At 40.8% G+C, this 19,762-nt stretch overlaps 1 protein-coding gene across 2 annotated transcripts in view; it reads right to left on the reverse strand.

The window, feature by feature from the left end:
- The window catches only part of LOC146688927 (ephrin type-B receptor 1-like), a 136,665-nt gene that overhangs the window by 80,232 nt on the left and 36,671 nt on the right, over positions 1 to 19,762 (reverse strand). For both annotated transcript variants that reach the window (XM_085436117.1, XM_085436116.1), the window contains exons 2-6: positions 15,736 to 15,800; positions 14,836 to 15,126; positions 12,213 to 12,431; positions 11,925 to 12,105; positions 164 to 319 (exon numbers count right to left, since the gene is read on the reverse strand). In XM_085436117.1, coding sequence (XP_085292243.1) covers positions 164 to 319; positions 11,925 to 12,105; positions 12,213 to 12,431; positions 14,836 to 15,126; positions 15,736 to 15,800 — 912 coding nt within the window. The remainder of the gene's footprint in view (positions 1 to 163; positions 320 to 11,924; positions 12,106 to 12,212; positions 12,432 to 14,835; positions 15,127 to 15,735; positions 15,801 to 19,762) is intronic.

The following is a 19,762-nucleotide window of genomic DNA, read 5'->3' on the forward strand; positions in this document are numbered from 1 at the left end:
ATTGGACTGTCGATGGTGTCAACCACTGATACGCTCGAGTATGTCAGCTATTGGTTGCTTCATCCAAAATCCTGCCTTTCGCAAACATGTGTTGGTCATCTTGAAGCTCATATTGAAAGATTTATCTATTGTGTCTGATGGGGAGAAAAAAAGGCTGACTCACTGGTGCACAGGTCCTCCGGTTTGTCCATGTCTCCTCGGTAATAGCCATTCCGACAACCACAGAGGGTGGCAGCTTCGATAGTGGAGCGGCTATTGGGCGGACATTGCTGACACAGTCCTGGCCCCTGGAATGACTTAAAGGTGCCCTGAGGACAAGCTGCGGGGAAAAAAAGAAGCGGGAAAAACACATAAAAGCCAACGTGTGACTCAGAGTAAAGAACAGGTTTGCATCGCGCTTCTGTGCATTTTTGTTTGCCTTGATCGTGAAACATTTGGTAAACTTTGTATTAGAAAGCAGGCGTGCCAGTAGAGTTATTATTGGTACTATGAGGTTGACACAGCACAGAAGGGGATTTTCTGGGGATAGCTGCAAAATAGTTTGTTCTGACAAGATACACAAAAACATTTTGTGCACAGTGACACAGAATCATGTTGTGCTGATTAACTGAAAACTGGATTATCGTTTTCTTCTCTAGCTCTTTTTAATATGGGTCAGACATGACATGAAACACGTAGTGGGAATTTTTAAGGATGATACCCTACTTTATCCAATTTTTATGTATCCAGAGTTGGCTCTTGCTGACCAGATAATAATTATTCTTATTCAGCTTGGATACGTGCTGTGGAAATTTTGCAGTCCACCTTGGCAACGCGCTCTCATCTCAAGGTTTCAAATACTGCTGGAGGCAGCATAGAGATACGGACACGGGACTTCAGAGTCAGTGCCAGTTTAATATTGGCTGCAGAGTTAGTGGCCTTGTTTAACAGAACTAGAAAGTATGCATGAGGAAGCAAGAAGGCTTAAAAGTATCTGGGGGCCGAGGGGTTGTTGGTTTTTTAGCTACTGTTTGGAATTATGTTTTCTTACTTTTACTCTTACCAGGATTCTGGTAGCAAATAACAAAGAATCTTGTTGGTGCAAAAATACAGTTTTATCTCAGTGAAACTATTCGCTTTTTTGCATTTTTCATAGCTTGAATAAAGAAAATGGGAAAAATTGTGTGTTTTTGTGACAGAATACTAGTAACAAAGATACTGAAGATACAATTTAAAATAATTTCTTTGGTTCTTTTCTGTTAATAGTTGGTCGCTTTATATTCAAATGATTCATAGGTTAATGTTACGTGTCCAAACCAACTAACAAACAAACAAACGAAAAGCATTCTTCTGAAAATAGCCAAATACAAGGACTGGACTGGAGATGAAAGAAAAAGCAGCCAATGCATAAAAAGAAATTCCACTGCAGTTACAAACTTTTGTGACCATTAAGTCCCGTACGTGTGGTGTACACTGAACGTGACACTTGAAACAAAACCATGAACATGGTGAACATAACGACATTTTTTGGTGGGTGAATACGAAAATCAAAAGAATTGTGGTTAATAATAAATCTGTTATGTTTGTTTTTTCTTTCTTTTTTTACATATAGATATTAACAATCGCTGGATGTGTGCTGCTGTTTGTGCAAAGTATCTGATGTGACACGGCAGGTAAAGCTGGACCAATTACTAAGACGTGTAATTTGTACAAAATTACACGTCTTAGCTTTTATACGTATACGTCTTAGCTTTTATACGCAGCGCCATTTGCATTTCCCAAGTGTTAATACACACATCTGACACAACTTAACATGGTTCAGTTCAGCAGGAAGGCTTAAAGCACTGCCGTCCTACATGTCTTTATGCATGCTCAATCAAGCCACACAAACTCACGGTGGATAAATGACCAAACAGCACCTTTCTGATGTCATAGATGCATGCACCCCCCTCCCTTTTTTCTTAACCAATGCATTTTTAATTATTGACATGCATTTTTAATTTCAACAAAGCTCAACAACAGCCTGAACATGATGTCATCAACCAGAAGCATTGCTGTACAATCACATCACTGGCTCTCTGAAGCAAATGTACACGTTTATGAATTTAAATTCATAAATACGTATTTAAAAAAATACGTAAAGAAAAGAAAATATGAAAAAGCCACGAGAACTGAACTTGCAGTCGGAAGATAAAGTAGCATGTTAATATGTTAGCAAGTTGCGTCAGAGTACTCTGTCCTACTCTGCCTCTCCCCACCGCAGGGAAAAGGGTAACACCACCTGGGTCTGGGTGCAGTTCCCCCCTCCAGGGGCAAGGGTACCTAGACCCGGTTTGTAGAGTACGCTTGGGGAGTGTGAGCGTGTGTACAGCGTCTCTTTATGTCTGTCTCCACGTTGGTTGAGTGTGGAGTAAGTGCATATGAGAGCATGAGGGTGGGAATGGATGTTTGTGTCTGTGTGTGCCTGTATGTCTGTGTCTATATGTCAGGTTGGGTATCAGACGCCACCTCTCTGGGGACATCTCAGGCCCTCCAAGGTTTGGAGGCCTATCTCCACCCACCACCACTTCCCCTGCCAGTGGCGGACTCCCTCAGGTGTCGGTGCGTCGGTGGTTCTTTGTGTCTGGGGGTGGGCGTCCGGGTACACACCGGCTCACTCCTTGGCGGCCGCTTATCGGGGCCTGGAGCCTGGGGCTCGCTCGGGCCACTTCGGAGGTGGGGTGCCCCCGGCCTCTCGGCCTGGGGCTCGGTCACTCAGGCACGGCTGGCTGCCGGCGGAGCTCACGGGCGCGTCACTGCAACTCCCCCTGGCTTCTGCTCCGCGGCTGCTGAGTGAGCCCTCATCTGGGACTCTCCTCAGCTCTTACTGAGACAGTGGCACGGCTGCCCCTCTGTTGGTCTTCCTTGGTCTCTTGTGTTCTGGGGGCCTCTGGATGTCTGGAGTTTTGATCTCCTCCATACCTGCTTCATACCCTGGAGGACGGGGCTGTGGCCCCCCCACACCCTCTAGCAGATCATTACATGGAGAAACCTTTGGAATGCAAGCATGCTGATCCACACAGGTATGCACACAGGTGTACACACGGGTGTTCACAGACGCGGACTACAGCTTTCTTGGCTGCTGCCTCAAAGCACATTGTGCGCTGTCTATCTTGCGTGCTGCACAATATCGTTTATTATTTAGTATCTACTGATATCTACTGCTAGCTAGTTTATTGTGATGGTGCTGTTTTTTTTTATTATGTTGCTCTTTGTTGTTTGCTTTCTCTTCTGTTTTTTTTCTCCATACAGGTGACCCAGGTGTTTTGTTTTTTTTTGTTGTTTGGGTTTTTTTTTCTTTCTTCCCCCCCTTCTCACCATCTCTTCTCCCCTTTGGTTTTCTTTCTCTCCCTCTCTTTCTTTCATTCTTTCTCCCTGTCCTATCCCCCAGTCATGTCTGTCCCGTTTGTAGCAACTGAAAATAAAATAAATTCATAATTATAATAAAGGTCAATCAAATGGACCAATATGGCAAGGCCATGATGATCCACTTGGTAAAATAAATCCGCTTGGCATCTTTCTTGGCCTTAAGACAACAATTCTGATGGCTAAAGATCCAAAGGGGACACAAAAAAAAAAAAAAAAAAAGAGTACTCTGTCCTAGAAGGATTACTGTTCTTAATTTGCACGTGAGATGTCACAGGTGTCTCTTTGTGAATGTAAATGCCTTCTGAAGTATGACTTTAAGTAAAAGCCAAAACAGAGAGGTGTGAAATGAAGAATAAGACTGAAATGAAAACTCTGCCAAAAGGCTTAGGCAAACCAAATGAATTTTTTTAGTCTTCCTTTCTCTTTTTTTAGTCTTGATTTATCTTTAGCATTTTGTTTTCCTTCTTTCTCTGTAATGAATGTTTACTTTATCCCTGAGCTGCTTTAGGCGCTGTAAGACTAAAATGCAAATGTTTCATAGATTTATGGTGGAAGACAGAGGAGTGTGCAAGGAGGCATTTAGTAAAGTCCAAATGATAAAATGAACCGAGTGACAGAAGTAAGTGAGACAAAGTAGAAAGCAAGTGAAAATCCTTAGGGTTTCACTTCATCAAATGTCAGTAGGTGAAAGGGTCAGGAATGAAAAGGAATGTCTGAAGAGACAAAAATAAAAAAGCATTGGGGAAAAAGTGGAACAAAGGGGAAAAATGTAGATTGGGAGTATAAGGTGAAGAGAAACACACTGATCCTGTTTTTATTCTTTCATTTCAATGCTTCTACAGTACTGCTCTGCTGAATTGCTGCCACAGACGTGTTATATTATCGTTTCTTGGTTTTGCTTTTGCTCTAACATGATTTACAATAAAGGAAAGTGTTTTTGTCTCCCTAATTTACTATAAATTACTTTCTACATGACCAACATACTGTTGTGAAACTACAGAAGGAGTACTTCATATCATGTTATAAAGGCCATAGCTGGTCCAAAAGTATATAAGAGATGGATGCAGTTTACATCTAGAACTTACAGAGGCATTAGATAGCATTTCTGCTATCTAATGCCATTATTAATATGAAATCCATTGTGTTTGTTATTTGTAACAAGCAAAGAAAAATGACACTTGATTGAATCTTTCTATTATTGCTGCCAACAGCTTTCCAACATTTGAATTTTATGGCAGAGATTTAGAGAAAGGGAAGTATGTCACCAACTGCCCAAACAAACCCAGAAGTGCTTAGCAGCTAGCTAGCACTGAACAGCTTAGAGGCTAGCAGCATTGCTGTTATATAACGCAATATGAAATCCCAAAAATTCCCAGTTAAACTCCAAAAACACATTTCAATAAACAGTGCAAACATACTAAAATACTAAGGCCGATACCAGGGAGGCTAACAAGCACTTAGCAGGATCTAAAAGTACTCATTAACTTTAAACTGTACTGCTTGCTAGCCACGAACCAATAATCAGTATACATTACTTAGTCAGTGTTGTTATGCTATCTGGGATATGTAATCGTAAGAGTTATTCAAGGTATTACACGGCAGAATTTTATAGTTTTTTTTTTATTATAATGCATCCTTATCATGTCTAAGTAGAGCAAGAAAATGTGATCGCATATTAAGATAGTATAAACTGATTAAAACAGGAATGGTAAGGTTCTTAATTTTATGTTGGTCAAAACCTTTAAGTTTTGACCAACATTTAGGTTTTGACCAACATTTCTCATAATCAAAGCAGTCGTTAGCTATGTCCATAATCATGACAAGCTAAATGGTTGTCAGATCACATACCATAATCAAAACAGGCATGCAAAGGATGTTCTTTATTAGTAACCTTATTTACCACCGTTTCCCTCAGTTAAGCTGCAGTTTAGTCAGCGGATCATTGAAGTTTGTTGACCACCCTCAGCAAGAATGAAATACTTCTAGGAATGTAGCAAGCGTAATTAATCCCTGTAGTATCAGATGGCAAAGTGCATATAGCTGCCCTATACTGCCTTACACAAAGCTGGAAAGAAAAGCTGGCCTTCATAGTAAGTGCATGACTCTACTAATGTAGATAATGGAACGGACTATTGAAAGCCTGAAAGAACTTCTGATCCTGCTTACTTTCTCACCTGTAAAAACATACATCTCCCGCATTCAGTTTCTAATAATGATGTCTGCCTCGTTTGTCTGTCTTCTTTACACCCAGACATTTGCCTTTCTTTAAAGCCATCTCATCAGGAGTGTCAGCGTCTCTTCATGTGTGTGTGTGTGTGTGTGTGTGTGTGTGTGTGTGTGTGTGTGTGTGTGTGTTGTTCTGAGTTGAATAAGCAGATAGACATCTGGCTTGTCAAGGTCATTTATTCAGAAACCTTGCTCATACACATGGGGCGTGTCACCATGGCAACAAGTCTTGCTACCTCTCTCCATTACTTATCTCTGGATACCCCTGTGTAGAGTTATCCTTTTCTGTCTCTCTCTCTGTCAAAGGATTTTAAACTGGTAACCCGGCATATGTCAGTGAATTCTGTTTGTGTGTTTTTGTGCAGGCTGAAAAGAACAAAATACTGACTCAAGTAGGATAAACAACAATCCATTATTCTGTCATTTCTGTTGTTTCTATTGTATTCAACAGCATCCAACTCACATTTCAAGTAGTATGATAAAGTTGGTGATGGCTGCTGCATGTCTCACAGGCAAAGGTCAGTATGCTATACAAATCTTTTGTGGACATATATGTGGAACTATATCGGATGGTAAACTTATTATACTCTATCATTTATTTCAGGCTGTGACAAAATACACTGTTTACAGCACTATTTTCCCATCGCATTGGATAACGTTTGCAATAGAGTATATCAACATTTCCTGTGAAGTTGAGACAAAACCGGGCAGCTCCAAACTGAATGACCAGCTGAAACAAATTGAGGAGTTACGGCTATCTCTCTAGCTTGGACATGATTTGGTTATGAAAAGTCTGACACAGACCAGGAAACCGTACTGTGCAAATTATGCCACAAATCAGGTACACAAGTCGAGCTGCCTCGTTTATATTAGGAGTCTCGGGCCAAAGTATTGCAGGAAATCTGCAATGTAGCATACTGAACTTCAACAACAATGACACTCTGCAGTCGCCGTTTGCAGACAGGCTATTCTACTGGCAACGATTTAGAACCTACACAGATATTTAGAGAAACTGTGTGTAGATTCTCAGACATGCAGGTCATGGAAGTTTATGGAGACTGGAAAGAAAGCAAACTGTAGAAGCCTCTTGGTTGAGAGTTAAAAGTCTTCGTGAAACCTAAAGAAGTCCAGAAGTACTTTCTTTCCAAACTTTTTAGAATACAGGAGAAATTATAGTTCTTGCGTCATGGGAAGTGATATATTGTTTCTACAGTTTACATTTAATTGGTATATTACATAGCAGTATTTTATCCTGGGATTTTAGTAATTGGTTATTGATTTATATATTGATATATTTATGTTTACATTCTTAGGCAAACATGCCCAGATTTGTTGTAAATATATAAAAATATTCACATATGAATGACTACATTTTATTTTTGATGATTTAATTTAAATGTAAAAAAAGTACTTTCCATTTGATTACATAAACTATGTGATGTGTGTGATTACTAGGATATGAGATTTAGAGCAAAAAAATGAATTCAAATCGTGCAGAAAATTCTTCCTACATAAGGAAGAAATCTGAAATAAAGTGGAATAGGAAAACAGAACATTCTAGAGACAGGAGTAAAGGTCGGAGCAACACGGAGATGAAGTGTTAAAAGCGGACAAAGAGCAAGAGATTGCTCCTCTCTTTTTTCCACCTGTGCCCTTTGCCAGCTGTGTGGAGTCACACAGTGACCACGCGGATGGCAATTGTCTAAAGCTGGCAAACAGGCTCACTGATCAATTATTAAAAACTTGCATGAGTATGTGCGTGCTTGTGCGAGTGTTTTAAAAGCCCCTGGGTTTGAAAAGCTCAGGGCATTGTTAAAGTTCACAGCAGGGGATGTTTGTGTGTATTCATTGGTAGTGCATACATCTGTAGTGTGGTGAATTTCAAGCATGGCTCTTGAATATTGACTTAAAAGAGACACGCGCACTCAAACACACACGCACTTTGATGTACTTTGATGCTGAGCCAATTTTGCCTTATGGTTTGCACAATATGCTGATTTGGTGCAAAATAAACACCATCTCTGTGGCCTTACACACACGCACAAAAACACACACAAAAAGATGACCATCTGTTCTAATAGTGAGTCCAGCTTCCTGCCAAGTTGTTATCAGCTGATTGGCAGAAAAGCACACCAAAAAGATGCCAGCTTGAGGAAGACAGACAGGACATGCTCTGTCCCACGACACTTTAAATCACTGCTTAAGCTCAAAAAGCCTTGACAGAGAGTGTTAAGCCACGTCCCTCAAGTCTGCCTTTGGTTTGTGTACTCAAACCATCATTATACAATAAGAATTACAAATGACTTGGTCCTTTGAATGAGGACTGTCTCAGAACAACAACTAACCAATGACTCCGGGAACGTCCAGTCACCCTGTCTAGTGAGGATATGTGATATACAGTACTGTGTATTACATCTCAGTCAACAAAAACAAAAGCTCAAATCAACTGCTTATGAAGAAGCTATTTATTTTCCCGTGTTCACGGACACAAACTGCCACGTTTTTTTGTGTCAGCGAGCACGAATTTGTAAATAGAGTATTTTGGTAGGAAGTATATTTTGTCACAGCAGCTTATATTTTGCTAAGAGAAAGCAGGGAGGCATCATTGTGGCAAAGAAGAAAACAAAGCTTTAGAAGAAATGGCACATGTTGTATTTTGAACCAAACCCTGATCTTTTTCTTAACCTAACCCCGAACCCTAGAAAAATCCATTTCAGTGCCTACACCTGACTGAGATAAATGCCTACACTTAACCAAACAACATATTCTTGTGTATTTACAAGTGATGTGTCTCAAACTTGGGTGTTATTTTCAAGCTCCAAATGCAGACTTTTTGTTGCGCTTTACAAGTTGACAGTATTCACTTTGTATACATGAATAAGAACATATGAGAGCAGACTGATCAAAAGTCATGCTCAGGAAATCATGTTAATGTTCAGGAACACAAATCAGTAGACTAAAGGTTGTGACTCCTCCCTCCCAACCGGTCACGACCTCACTGAGCCTGGTTCTGCCGGAGGTTTCTTCCTGTCATAAGGGAGTTTTTTCTTCCCAATGATTCCAAGTGCTTGCGCACAAGGGGATCATTTGGATGTTGGCGTTTTCTTATTTCAATTATTCGGGGGTCTTTACACCTGCCATAGGGTGACTGCTGCTGTAATTTGGTGCTATATAAATAAAACCTAATCAAACTGAATTGACTATTTCACGAACTGCTATAAGAACATACTGTATAGTCACACTACTCACAATGAAGGCTTAAAAAGTTTTAATTTGAAATCCATATATGACAAACATTGATAAGTGTTAATAATGAAACTTCTAGAAGCAACTTCTAATCACTAAAACAACAGTGTCTTAGGAACAGATAGCCCATGTTCAAAAATAGAAACAGACGTTTTTTTTTTTAAATAGCTAAAACCACTACGAGCTAGTGTTTTGGAGCATTCCTGTTTTCTAGACTTTTTTGTCTGGCCTATGTTATCTTAACAGTCATAGGACTATATGGAGGTCACCAGAACTGATACTTACCAAACCTTTCAAAACCAAAATTCTGAAAATGTCAGAATGTTTTGTTTTCGTTTTTTAAGGTAGAGTTGGCAAAAAAATGATACTTGGATGCTAATTGATGCAATTTTATTTTATCAGATGCATCATAAATACGGACAGCTTTGTCTATATGAAGACTTTTGTGAAGTAAATAAAGCTTCTTTTTAAACAACATTCAAATATCAAACAGTTACCACGAACACTAATCTGGCTGGTGCACATGGCAACATGAGCTGTTTAACTATTACTTATTCAAATTAGCTGTCTGATAAGTTATTCTTAATGCATCAGGTAGCTGCTACTAACACGATAACCTTAATGTTGAAGCTGGGCAACAAAACTTATCAGTCTATAAGTCTGTACCATTGTTAGAGATTTTTAATTTAACAGGAAAACACAATTATCTGTGGAAGCCCGTTTCCGCCACTAAAAGAAAAAGCATCTATAACTCAAAGTTTTGACGTACTTTCAAAAAAATTTCAACTTATTAACTCGAAATTTCGACGTATTTTCTTGAAAATTCGATTTATTAACTTGAAATTTTGAGAAAAGTAACTTGAAATTTCTAGTTAGCTCTGCCAATCAGTAATGTACGTGGAATGCGCACTCAAAACAGGGTCGCAACAAATTGGCGCTTTCGAGAGTACGTTTGCTGATAGTAACATCATGTGATTCAGCTAATAACACGAGGATTTCATCATTTGTGAAACCACACTGAAAATAATCAGCAATTTGTGCATTCATGACTGGCTGTAATACTGGTAGCTTAGCTGTAGCATTTGTAGCTGAGGGCTTCAGCTTCCGGGTAACTAGGAAATGACGTCATTCACGTAGATTACTGAGCTACTTTTCTCGAAATTTAGACTTAAGTCGAAATTTCGAGTTAATACGTCAAAATTTCGAGAAAATGGCTCAAAATTTCGAGTTATGGATACTTTTTTTTCTTTTTTTGTGGCAGAAACGGGCTTCCATAATTATCTGTGTCTAAAAATATGAAAGGTCTCTCTTAGAAGCAACAAGACAGAAACAGTGACAGCCTATCTTACCAATAAGTGATCAGCATTTTAAATATGGTGCCAAGCCACCAGAAGCACAGAAACAGTTGTAGCTGAATACAGTATTATTATTATTATCATTCAAAAATAAATAAATGAGCCTTATAATTTAGTCTTTTTACTTTCATTGAACTGAAACATTATTATTTTCCTGGGTATTGGGCTCAAGTTTGAACTTCTATTATCACGATTACTCTAAATAGACACAGATAAAGGAGTAATAAGAACTCATGCGAACATTCTTTGGTTATAGCAAGCGTACGCTGCAATAGGGCGAGGCTAATATTATTGTAAGGCTAAACACCGTAGGATTTTTTTTTATATATAGCCAACATCTTGTAAACCTGGTAATTTAGTCCTTTAGCAGTGGTTTTTCTATAGAGCTGTAACACTGTCAGACGTATTCACTATCTTCTTTGAATCAGGACGAGTTTACCCCTTTCAAAAGCTGCAAGTTTTTCTGTTAAAAAGAGAGAGTGACAACAAAGGCTAAGCTGACATTTCAGTCCATGTACTTGCATGCATTTTACCAGAGGCAGGAAGAAAAACTATTCAGTCTTTAGGCTCTCTATCTGTTTTATCTCACAGTTTTAACCTTTATGTCCTTGGTTTGTTCTCTTTAAAAAAAAACAAAAAAAACTTACTTTGCAGTTCATCTCTCCAGAGGTTTTTCCCTAATTTTCTTTATCTTTGCTTCTTCTTTTCCTTTCACTTGTTCCTTCTCGTCATTCTTCCTCACGCCCTTCTATCTCTCCAACACTGTGTGACAGTTCGCCACCAATTTGCGCTCGACTAATCTGACTAGAACACGCTAAACTAATTAACATGGGCTGAAGCGGCCTCACTTATCATTTCACCATATGTACATACATCACACGCCCACCACACACTCACTAAGTCACCACATATACACGCACATGCACGCACAAACACACACATAAAATGAATGAGACTCTCCAGGGAGAATAAGAAATGATGGGTACTACTTCGGAGAGGAAATGGGGAACAAGGCCAGATATAAAAAGGATGGAAAGGAGAGAGAGATATTTGGAACACAGAGGAAAGAGGAGCTATTTCTGCACCACGTTCACCCGAGTCTGCCTCTAGAAGCATTAACATATGGAACATCATGCGCTGCCCGGTTGGGCATAAAATATATACACGCATGAAATTATTCAGTTAACTCTGCCAAAACTGACACACTTTTTTTCCCTCCTGGAGCTAATAAAGCACTTGCATTTCCTCCAGAATTTACTCAGCAAATATACAGTTCCATTTATTTAAAAAATCATATATTTGGGACATATAAACAAAGAAAGCTGAAATGTTTTTGATTAAAATAGTATTTCCTCTGTTTAAATAATTTCCATGTTGGAGGTCGACGTATGCTATAAGATATTGATTGCCGCAGTAGCATGTTTGCTGGGGCTCAATATTAGACGCGTGTTTGTTGGTTATTGATTTGCTGTCATACTGGATTGTTAGCTTTTGCTACAAAATAACAAGAAAGTCATGTGCAGCGTGTTTAAGTGTTTGCTGTAGCAAGGTCATCAGCAGAGATCTGAGAACAGATTATCAGTTCAGTCCACACAGCAGCACCTCTGATATGCACTGATGCGGTGCAGTATTTGCTGATGTTCTCATTTCATCTTCATTTTTTACGAGCTCAGTTTGAACTAGCACGGCCTCGTTAATGTACAGATTTACCTCGGCACACATTGCCATTGTCAGGTTCATAACCCGCCTTGCAGCTGCAGCTGCCTATGGGTACCATCCACTCTCCGTCTCCATTACAGTAGAGCTTTATGGGCACGTCTACTTCCTCGGCGTTGGGGATGCAGCTTCCTCTGGCGATGACTAATGAGGTGGACTCTGCTCCGGTCAGCGTCTGCACAAAATAAGAATCATTAAAAAATTCCATTTAAATATCCATCCGATGGCTGTGCCAAGCTCTCGTAAAAATCACCACCGATTTCAATTAGCTCTGTTTCATACCTCTGGGAAGAAAGCAAAGTTCTGCACGATGCTGGGGCATTTCTTGTAGAATACCCTGACGGCCAGAAGCGACATGCAAGCGCCTAAGTCCTGGAAAGCCAAATGGAAACCTCTGCCTTTGGACAGAGGCCCAAAACTTCTCACTTCTGTGTTCACTTTCATCAGCCTGCCCCCAAAATCAACCTGGGAGAAACTCTCATCTGCTGCAATGGTGTCCACCTGACAGAGAGAAAAAGAAGGAAAAAAAGATACATTTTTAACAAAGGTTTTCTTTATTGATTTAGATTTTCTACCTATCAGGTAAACACGCTAATGCCCAAATGCTATGAAATGCTGTTATTGTATCTTTCCCCCCGATAAACCTCCACAGTGGCCAGGCAAAATTAAACGTCTCTGTGAAATTGCAAATGCATGAGAGCATGAGCATGACATTTAAGTAGAGAGGTGACTTATGAATCTCAACAAGCACAAACACATTCAGTCAATACGGGTTAAATTCTAATAGCGAGTGGAGGTTAAGGCTTCAGGCTACAAAACGATTTGTGAATACTTTTAGCCTTTGTTGCAGTTTTACTTACTTACTGATCAATTTTGGACTGGTTCAATGTTTGGATTTCATTCTTTTGAACTGACATACAAGGAAGGTGTAATTTAACACTTTCTGGAATCTGCTTGGTCTCCAGCTAAGAACCAGCAGTTTTAGTTGATAAGACCACAACGTTCAAGCCCCAAGGTGTTGGGTATGCCGTCTTTGCGTTGTTGCACATAGCAAAATTCCTGTCAGTTTGTTCACTTCCTCAAAACGAAAATGATGTCCAGTGGTCACCATTTTGACACACAAGAGAATTTCCACTTGGATGGGTGCAAGTGGACACAATGGAACTTCCACAGTGAGAAGCTTTCCAGATATGCAAGAGGCAATGATAGGTATACAGTGGGGCAAAAAAGTATTTAGTCAGCCACCGATTGTGCAAGTTCCCCCACTTAAAATGATGACAGAGGTCAGTAATTTGCACCAGAGGTACACTTCAACTGTGAGAGAAAGAATGTGAAAAAAAAAATCCATGAATTCACATGGTAGGATTTGTAAAGAATTTATTCGTAAATTAGGGTGGAAAATAAGTATTTGGTCACCTCAAACAAGGAAAATCTCTGGCTCTCACAGACCTGTAACGTCTTCTGTGAGAAGCTTTTCTGTCCCCCACTCGTTACCTGTATGAATGGCACCTGTTTGAACTCATCATCTGTATAAAAGACACCTGTCCACAGCCTCAAACAGTCAGACTCCAAACTCCGCCATGGCCAAGACCAAAGAGCTTTCGAAGGACACCAGGAAAAGTATTGTAGACCTGCACCAGACTGGGAAGAGTGAATCTACAATAGGCAAGCAGCTTGGTGTGAAAAAATCAACTGTGGAAGCAATCATCAGAAAATGGAAGACATACAAGACCACTGATAATCTCCCTCGATCTGGGGCTCCACGCAAGATCTCATCCCGTGGGGTCAAAATGATCATGAGAACGGTGAGCAAAGATCCCAGAACCACACGGGGGGACCTGGTGAATGACCTGCAGAGAGCTGGGACCAAAGTAACAAAGGTCACCATCAGTAACACACTACAACGGCAGGGAATCAAACCCCGCAGTGCCAGACGTGTTCCGCTGCTGAAGCCAGTGCATGTCCAGGCCCGTCTGAAGTTTGCCAGAGAGCACATGGATGATACAGCAGAGGATTGGGAGAATGTCATGTGGTCAGATGAAACCAAAGTAGAACTTTTTGGTATAAACTCAACTCGTCGTGTTTGGAGGAAGAAGAACACTGAGTTGCATCCCAAGAACACCATACCTACTGTGAAGCATGGGGGTGGAAACATCATGCTATGGGGCTGTTTTTCTGCCAAGGGGACAGGACGACTGATCCGTGTTAAGGACAGAATGAATGGGGCCATGTATCGTGAGATTTTGAGCCAAAACCTCCTTCCATCAGTGAGAACTTTGAAGATGAAACGAGGCTGGGTCTTCCAACATGACAATGATCCAAAACACACCGCTCGGGCAACAAAGGAGTGGCTCCGTAAGAAGCATTTGAAAGTCCTGGAGTGGCCTAGCCAGTCTCCAGACCTCAACCCCATAGAAAATCTGTGGCGGGAGTTGAAAGTCCGTGTTGCTCGGCGACAGCCCCAAAACATCACTGCTCTCGAGAAGATCTGCATGGAGGAATGGGCCAAAATACCAGCTACTGTGTGTGCAAACCTGGTAAAGACCTATAGTAAACGTTTGACCTCTGTTATTGCCAACAAAGATTATGTTACAAAGTACTGAGTTGTATTTTTGTTATTGACCAAATACTTATTTTCCACCCTGATTTATGAATAAATTCTTTACAAATCCTACCATGTGGATTCATGGATTTTTTTTTTCACATTCTGTCTCTCACAGTTGAAGTGTACCTCTGGTGCAAATTACTGACCTCTGTCATCATTTTAGGTGGGGGAACTTGCACAATCGGTGGCTGACTAAATACTTTTTTGCCCCACTGTATAGGGTTTTTGTTGCTTTTTAAAAATCTGTAAATAACACTATATCTTTACTCCCTCTCCCCTCTTTTTACCTAAAGTGTTTACCTTTAGGAAGGGTGCGTTGGCCCAGTACTCCACCCCTTTGATGCCGTCTGAAACAGTCCTGTCGGTCTCTAGGTAGTAGAGGTTGAACGTCTCTTTGCAGGAGCCCAGGACACTCGGTATGGAGGCACAGTCGCGCACAGTGAAGCGGATCTCCACGTAGATGCGTTGCGCCGCGCGCCGGTCGATGTAAGTGGTGAGGAGCCAGTTGTTCTGGCTGGGCTCAAACACGTTACACACCTGGTACGTCCTGATGGTGTTCAGGTTCTCATCGTAACCGCTCACCTCCTCCCACTGGGCGATGTGTGCGTGTGAGAAGAAGGGCCAAGTAGTAGGAGAGGGGAGGAAGCAGAGGGAGAGGGGAGAGGAGAGGCCAAAATGATGAATGGGTTTACCAAAACCTGACACAAATTAAACTTTATCCCTCCCTCCCATTTTGTCTCCTTCTCTTTTTTTCTCCTCTACCTTGTTCTGTGCTACATGGGTAAACCATTCATCACAATTAGAGTCACTCACCTCAAACGCACACAGCAGACCACTGTGACCGGCCAGTCGCCAAGCCAGAATTTAAACAGCCAAGGAGCTCAATTTAGATGGAAAAACCCATTCTATTCTATTCTATTCTATTCTATTCTATTCTATTCGGCTGCTGCGGACTCCCATGTGATGCACCTCACTGATCTTTTGGAATGCATTCTATTTACATCAGTAGTGGTTAATTGTTGTCACCTTGCTACTGTAATTAGGAATTTGACAGACTCATTACTGGACCACTGTAAAGTGTACTCAAACAGTTTTTTCCCAAGGGCGCACGGACACACACACACACACACACACACACACACACACACACACACACACACACACACACACACAGAGTACACCTTTGCACATTGTTCTTACTCCATTGGCAGGGAACGATATCCAGCCAAGCTCAGCTGTCGCCGTCCTTGTATCCATCACTGTCTCTGTCAGACAAAAAGAGACAGAGAGAGAGAGAAAGAGCTGAAAAGAGGAGGCTGCACCAGAAGGACAGGTGTGGATTTAATTAATAGTCAGCTCAGATGACAACTTTCAGCACTGCTTTGTGATATGTACCATTCATATTCATAAAGCCCTACTTCTGACCATTTCTGCAATGCTCTGTCTGTTCTGTGCACCTGTGATAAAGAGATAAAGAGGCGCAAAAAACAACAACAACAAAAAACAAACGACCCCTGGGTATGTTAATCTAGTTTGAACACAAGCCACAATGACAGGACATAATGATGAAGGTAATCCGGTTAATCCAGGTTTTATTCGAACCTCTGCGTAACAGAAAACAGTTATGTTCAAAGCAGATAGCCTGCCTAATCACATTAGGCAGTGCCAAGGAAGAACACACCCTCATTACTCAGTGTTCATTATGTACACAAATGACTTTATCCCATATTGCATTATTTAGCTTTGACAGTATGTGGAAATGTAATTCTATCATGGAAAAGGCAGCATATCTAATATTTCACATTTATGATTACAACGACAGTCGCTGTCTGAAGCTTTATTAAGTCACGAATGACAGAAGAAAGATTTGATTGATGTAGCAGCTGGATAACATATAATATAACTGTCACTGAAAATGAAACCATTCCCAAGTCCCGAATGGGAAATTGGACTTTTGTGTTTTCTTTGATTTTCTAGTTGTAGATTGAAATTCAGAGTTAACCACTGAATTAGGCAAATGCACCAGAACTAGAACTGTTAGTAGAATATAATTAAGGACACAATGAAGTTAGCAGATATATTCAACTCAATTCACTTGTATTTGTAAGGCACCAAATCACAACAACCGTCACCTCAATACAAATAAACCCCCAAAATCAGATGACACCCTATGAGCAAGCACTCGTTGACAGTGGGAAGGAAAAAAATCCCTTTTAACAGGAAGTAACCTACAGCAGAACAAGGCTCAGGGAGGGGTAACCATCTGCTGCAACTAGTTGGATGTGATGGGAGGAATCAGGACTAAAGACACACTATGAGAAAGAACCAGAGATTAATAATAACTAATGATTAAATACAGAGTGGTGTGTACAGAGGTAGAAAGTATAAAAAGAAGTAATTGAAGAAGAAACATTCAGTGGAACATGGGAACCCAAAGCAGCCTAGGCCTATTTCAGCATGATGACTAAGGGAGGGATCTGGGTCACCAGATCAAGCCCTAACTATAAGCTTTATTAAAAAGGAATGTTTTAAACCGAATCTTAATCCTGAATCCAAACTGAAAGCTGTTTCCACAGGAGAGGCCCTGAAAGCCAAAGGCTCTGCCTCCCATTCTACTTGTAAATACTCTAGAAAACAAGTAATCCAGCAGCCCATGACAAAAGTGCTCTACTGGTGAGATGTGACATTACAAGGTCTTTAAGATAAGATGGGGCCTGACTATTCAAGAAAATAAAAGAAAACAAAATTTTAAAATATAACCAGAAAGACTTGTCATTGAAAGAATCCTGAGGGGGAAATCTTTGGGTAACACCAAACACATAACCCAGCACTAGTGTAAAACGAAATCTGCTGGTCCTCTTTATAAGAGCAAACATGTCCAGTTGTGTTCTTGCTCTGACGCAACTACATGCTTGGCAGAAAAAATAATGGCCTGACAGAAGAGCCCAGAGCTGTTGCCAAGATGGAAAAGTGGCAAGATTTGCCTCGAAGGATTTTGCATTTGAAAACCTTAAAATCTAATAAATAATAATAATAATAATAATATTTTTTAGAAAGGCAGATTTGTAAGAGCTTTTTTTGAATAAGAGGCAAAAAAATATTCATCAACAGCATTAGAAGATATCCAGGAAGCCATGGAAGCTATTTATTTTGACTTTTGTGGGTGTGCTATGCAGTCATTAAGAGCATTGGTGTAAATCAATAAGCAGGACTTCTTTCTGCTTCTCTCTGACAATACCACACTTTCATATGACTTTTGCATCCCTGTAACCATGTTCTTTGATTCACCACTGATTTAATTTCCTGCTAAAAAAAAGAAAATGCAAAGAAACCCGCGCGCGCGCGCGCGCGCACACACACACACACACACACACACACACTGTTGTATGCATATCTGGTGATTTTATGCGCATTTTTTAAAACTGTAATTCCTTTTCAGAAATAAATGATTGCATCAATTTAACATGTTGCTGCCTCAAATTGGCAGTTAGCATATATTAAAGAATAATTGCATACAGGTGTAATAAGTCAGCAGCGGCAACAGCAATCAAATAAACGACTTCATTAGGCGAATGTATGGAAGTAGCGTTCAGCTGATCTGGATGTTACTAATGACTTCATGCGTCCCACTGAAACTACACCATCAGCTCTAACCTCCATTTTTTTTCCTGGCACGCCGATTAAATCACTGCTGGGTGACACACCGACACAGTAACACACTTCACAACGCTGACCGTACCTTCTCACATTGCAACAAAGAAACCCAAGAATTACAGCGCGAGAGTCGCCGTAAGCAAAGCTACACGACAGCAAAGCCCAGATGGCAACGCTCGCTGTTAAACAGGTCATAATACGTCTTCATGCTATAGATCCCACTGTGTTAATGGTGAAAAATGGCTATGTGAGCAGCTCTAAGAATCAGTTTTATGTATTGCCCTGTCGCATGAATGCAAAGCCTGGCGAGCTGTGAAATTGGAGAATGACAGATATATTTCATTAAATATTTAGCATGTCAACAAATAATGTTACTGCAATACTGTAAATAGAAAGCAACATAAAGAACGAAGGAAAAATAGTATTTAAAATAAAGGATCTTAAAGCTGATGACAAACTGACCCTCGTGTAAAGTCTGCAGCAAACCAGTGTAATGGAAAGCATGCCTGAAATTTTTATGCCACTCCACTTTCCTGGTAACTAACGCTTGTTACAGGAAATATAGTTGACCATGACCGCAGCAAACTGGGGGGTAGACTTATTCAAATCATTAAAGGTGCTCCGTGTTGCTCTCAGAGGAAGTGGAACAAGAGAAACCGCCGAGCCCCACCCCGCCATTATGTAGGTAAGTTGGGTTCCTTCTTATCTCCTGTGTCACTCGTGGCATGAACTCAGCCACTGCATGCAAAAATGAACGTTGACATGGTGCGAGCGGACACGCCGAGACGCACGAGCCAACATAAGTTAGCTGACATGCTGACAAGGCCGACCCCAACACCGAGCCCCTTGTAATAAAACACGGTGAGAAGATTCAGCGACATCACACCATGAGGCGGCCGCAGGCAAACAACCCCCCCTTGATTCTTGACACGCTCTCTTCCTCTTGCACTCTTTCATACTGTCACCCTGCCTCTCATTATCTGCTCTCCTCCTCCTCACACTTTCCGCACCTTCATCCTCTCCTGCATTCTAGCTCTCCATCTTTCATCCCTCCACTACTCCACTCTTTTTGTTGTTTTTTTATGTTTTGCGAGCGAGCTAGCCTAATTAAAGCAGAACCCCCTTTTTCAGCTCTCTCCCTTGGGAGAGAAGGTCGTTTTGGGAAATGAAACGCTTGTCACGCGAAAAATGTAGCCGACTATCAAATTCTTGGACCAAAGCTCATTTAAACGACGACAAGTGTCACTGTCTAATTTGTAGCTTCGGTGCGTTTAGTGGCACGCTGTCAACAAAGATTTTCAAAGAGTGATCTACAGCAGTTTATTTCTACCATGCATATTTTTACCTGCAAGAAACTTTGAAGTTTAGGTGGGAAAAAAACTGAAAAGAAGAAAAAAAAAGACACAATGAGACAAATCCACAATGACAGAAGAGATGTTGGAACGGCTCATGCAGCCTTACCTTCCAGCAAAGTCTTGCAACAAGGGACCTTATTCAAGGCTTTGCTTTAAGAACGGTGGCACTGCATTGGCACCACACTTACCACCAACCTGCTTTAAAGGAAGGTTTTAGT

This window comes from Copadichromis virginalis, linkage group LG17 (genome assembly GCF_057382275.1).
Source record: "Copadichromis virginalis isolate Kocher_CV1m ecotype Utaka linkage group LG17, C_Virginalis_male_GT1.1, whole genome shotgun sequence".
In the NCBI taxonomy this organism is placed as follows: Eukaryota; Metazoa; Chordata; class Actinopteri; order Cichliformes; family Cichlidae; genus Copadichromis; species Copadichromis virginalis.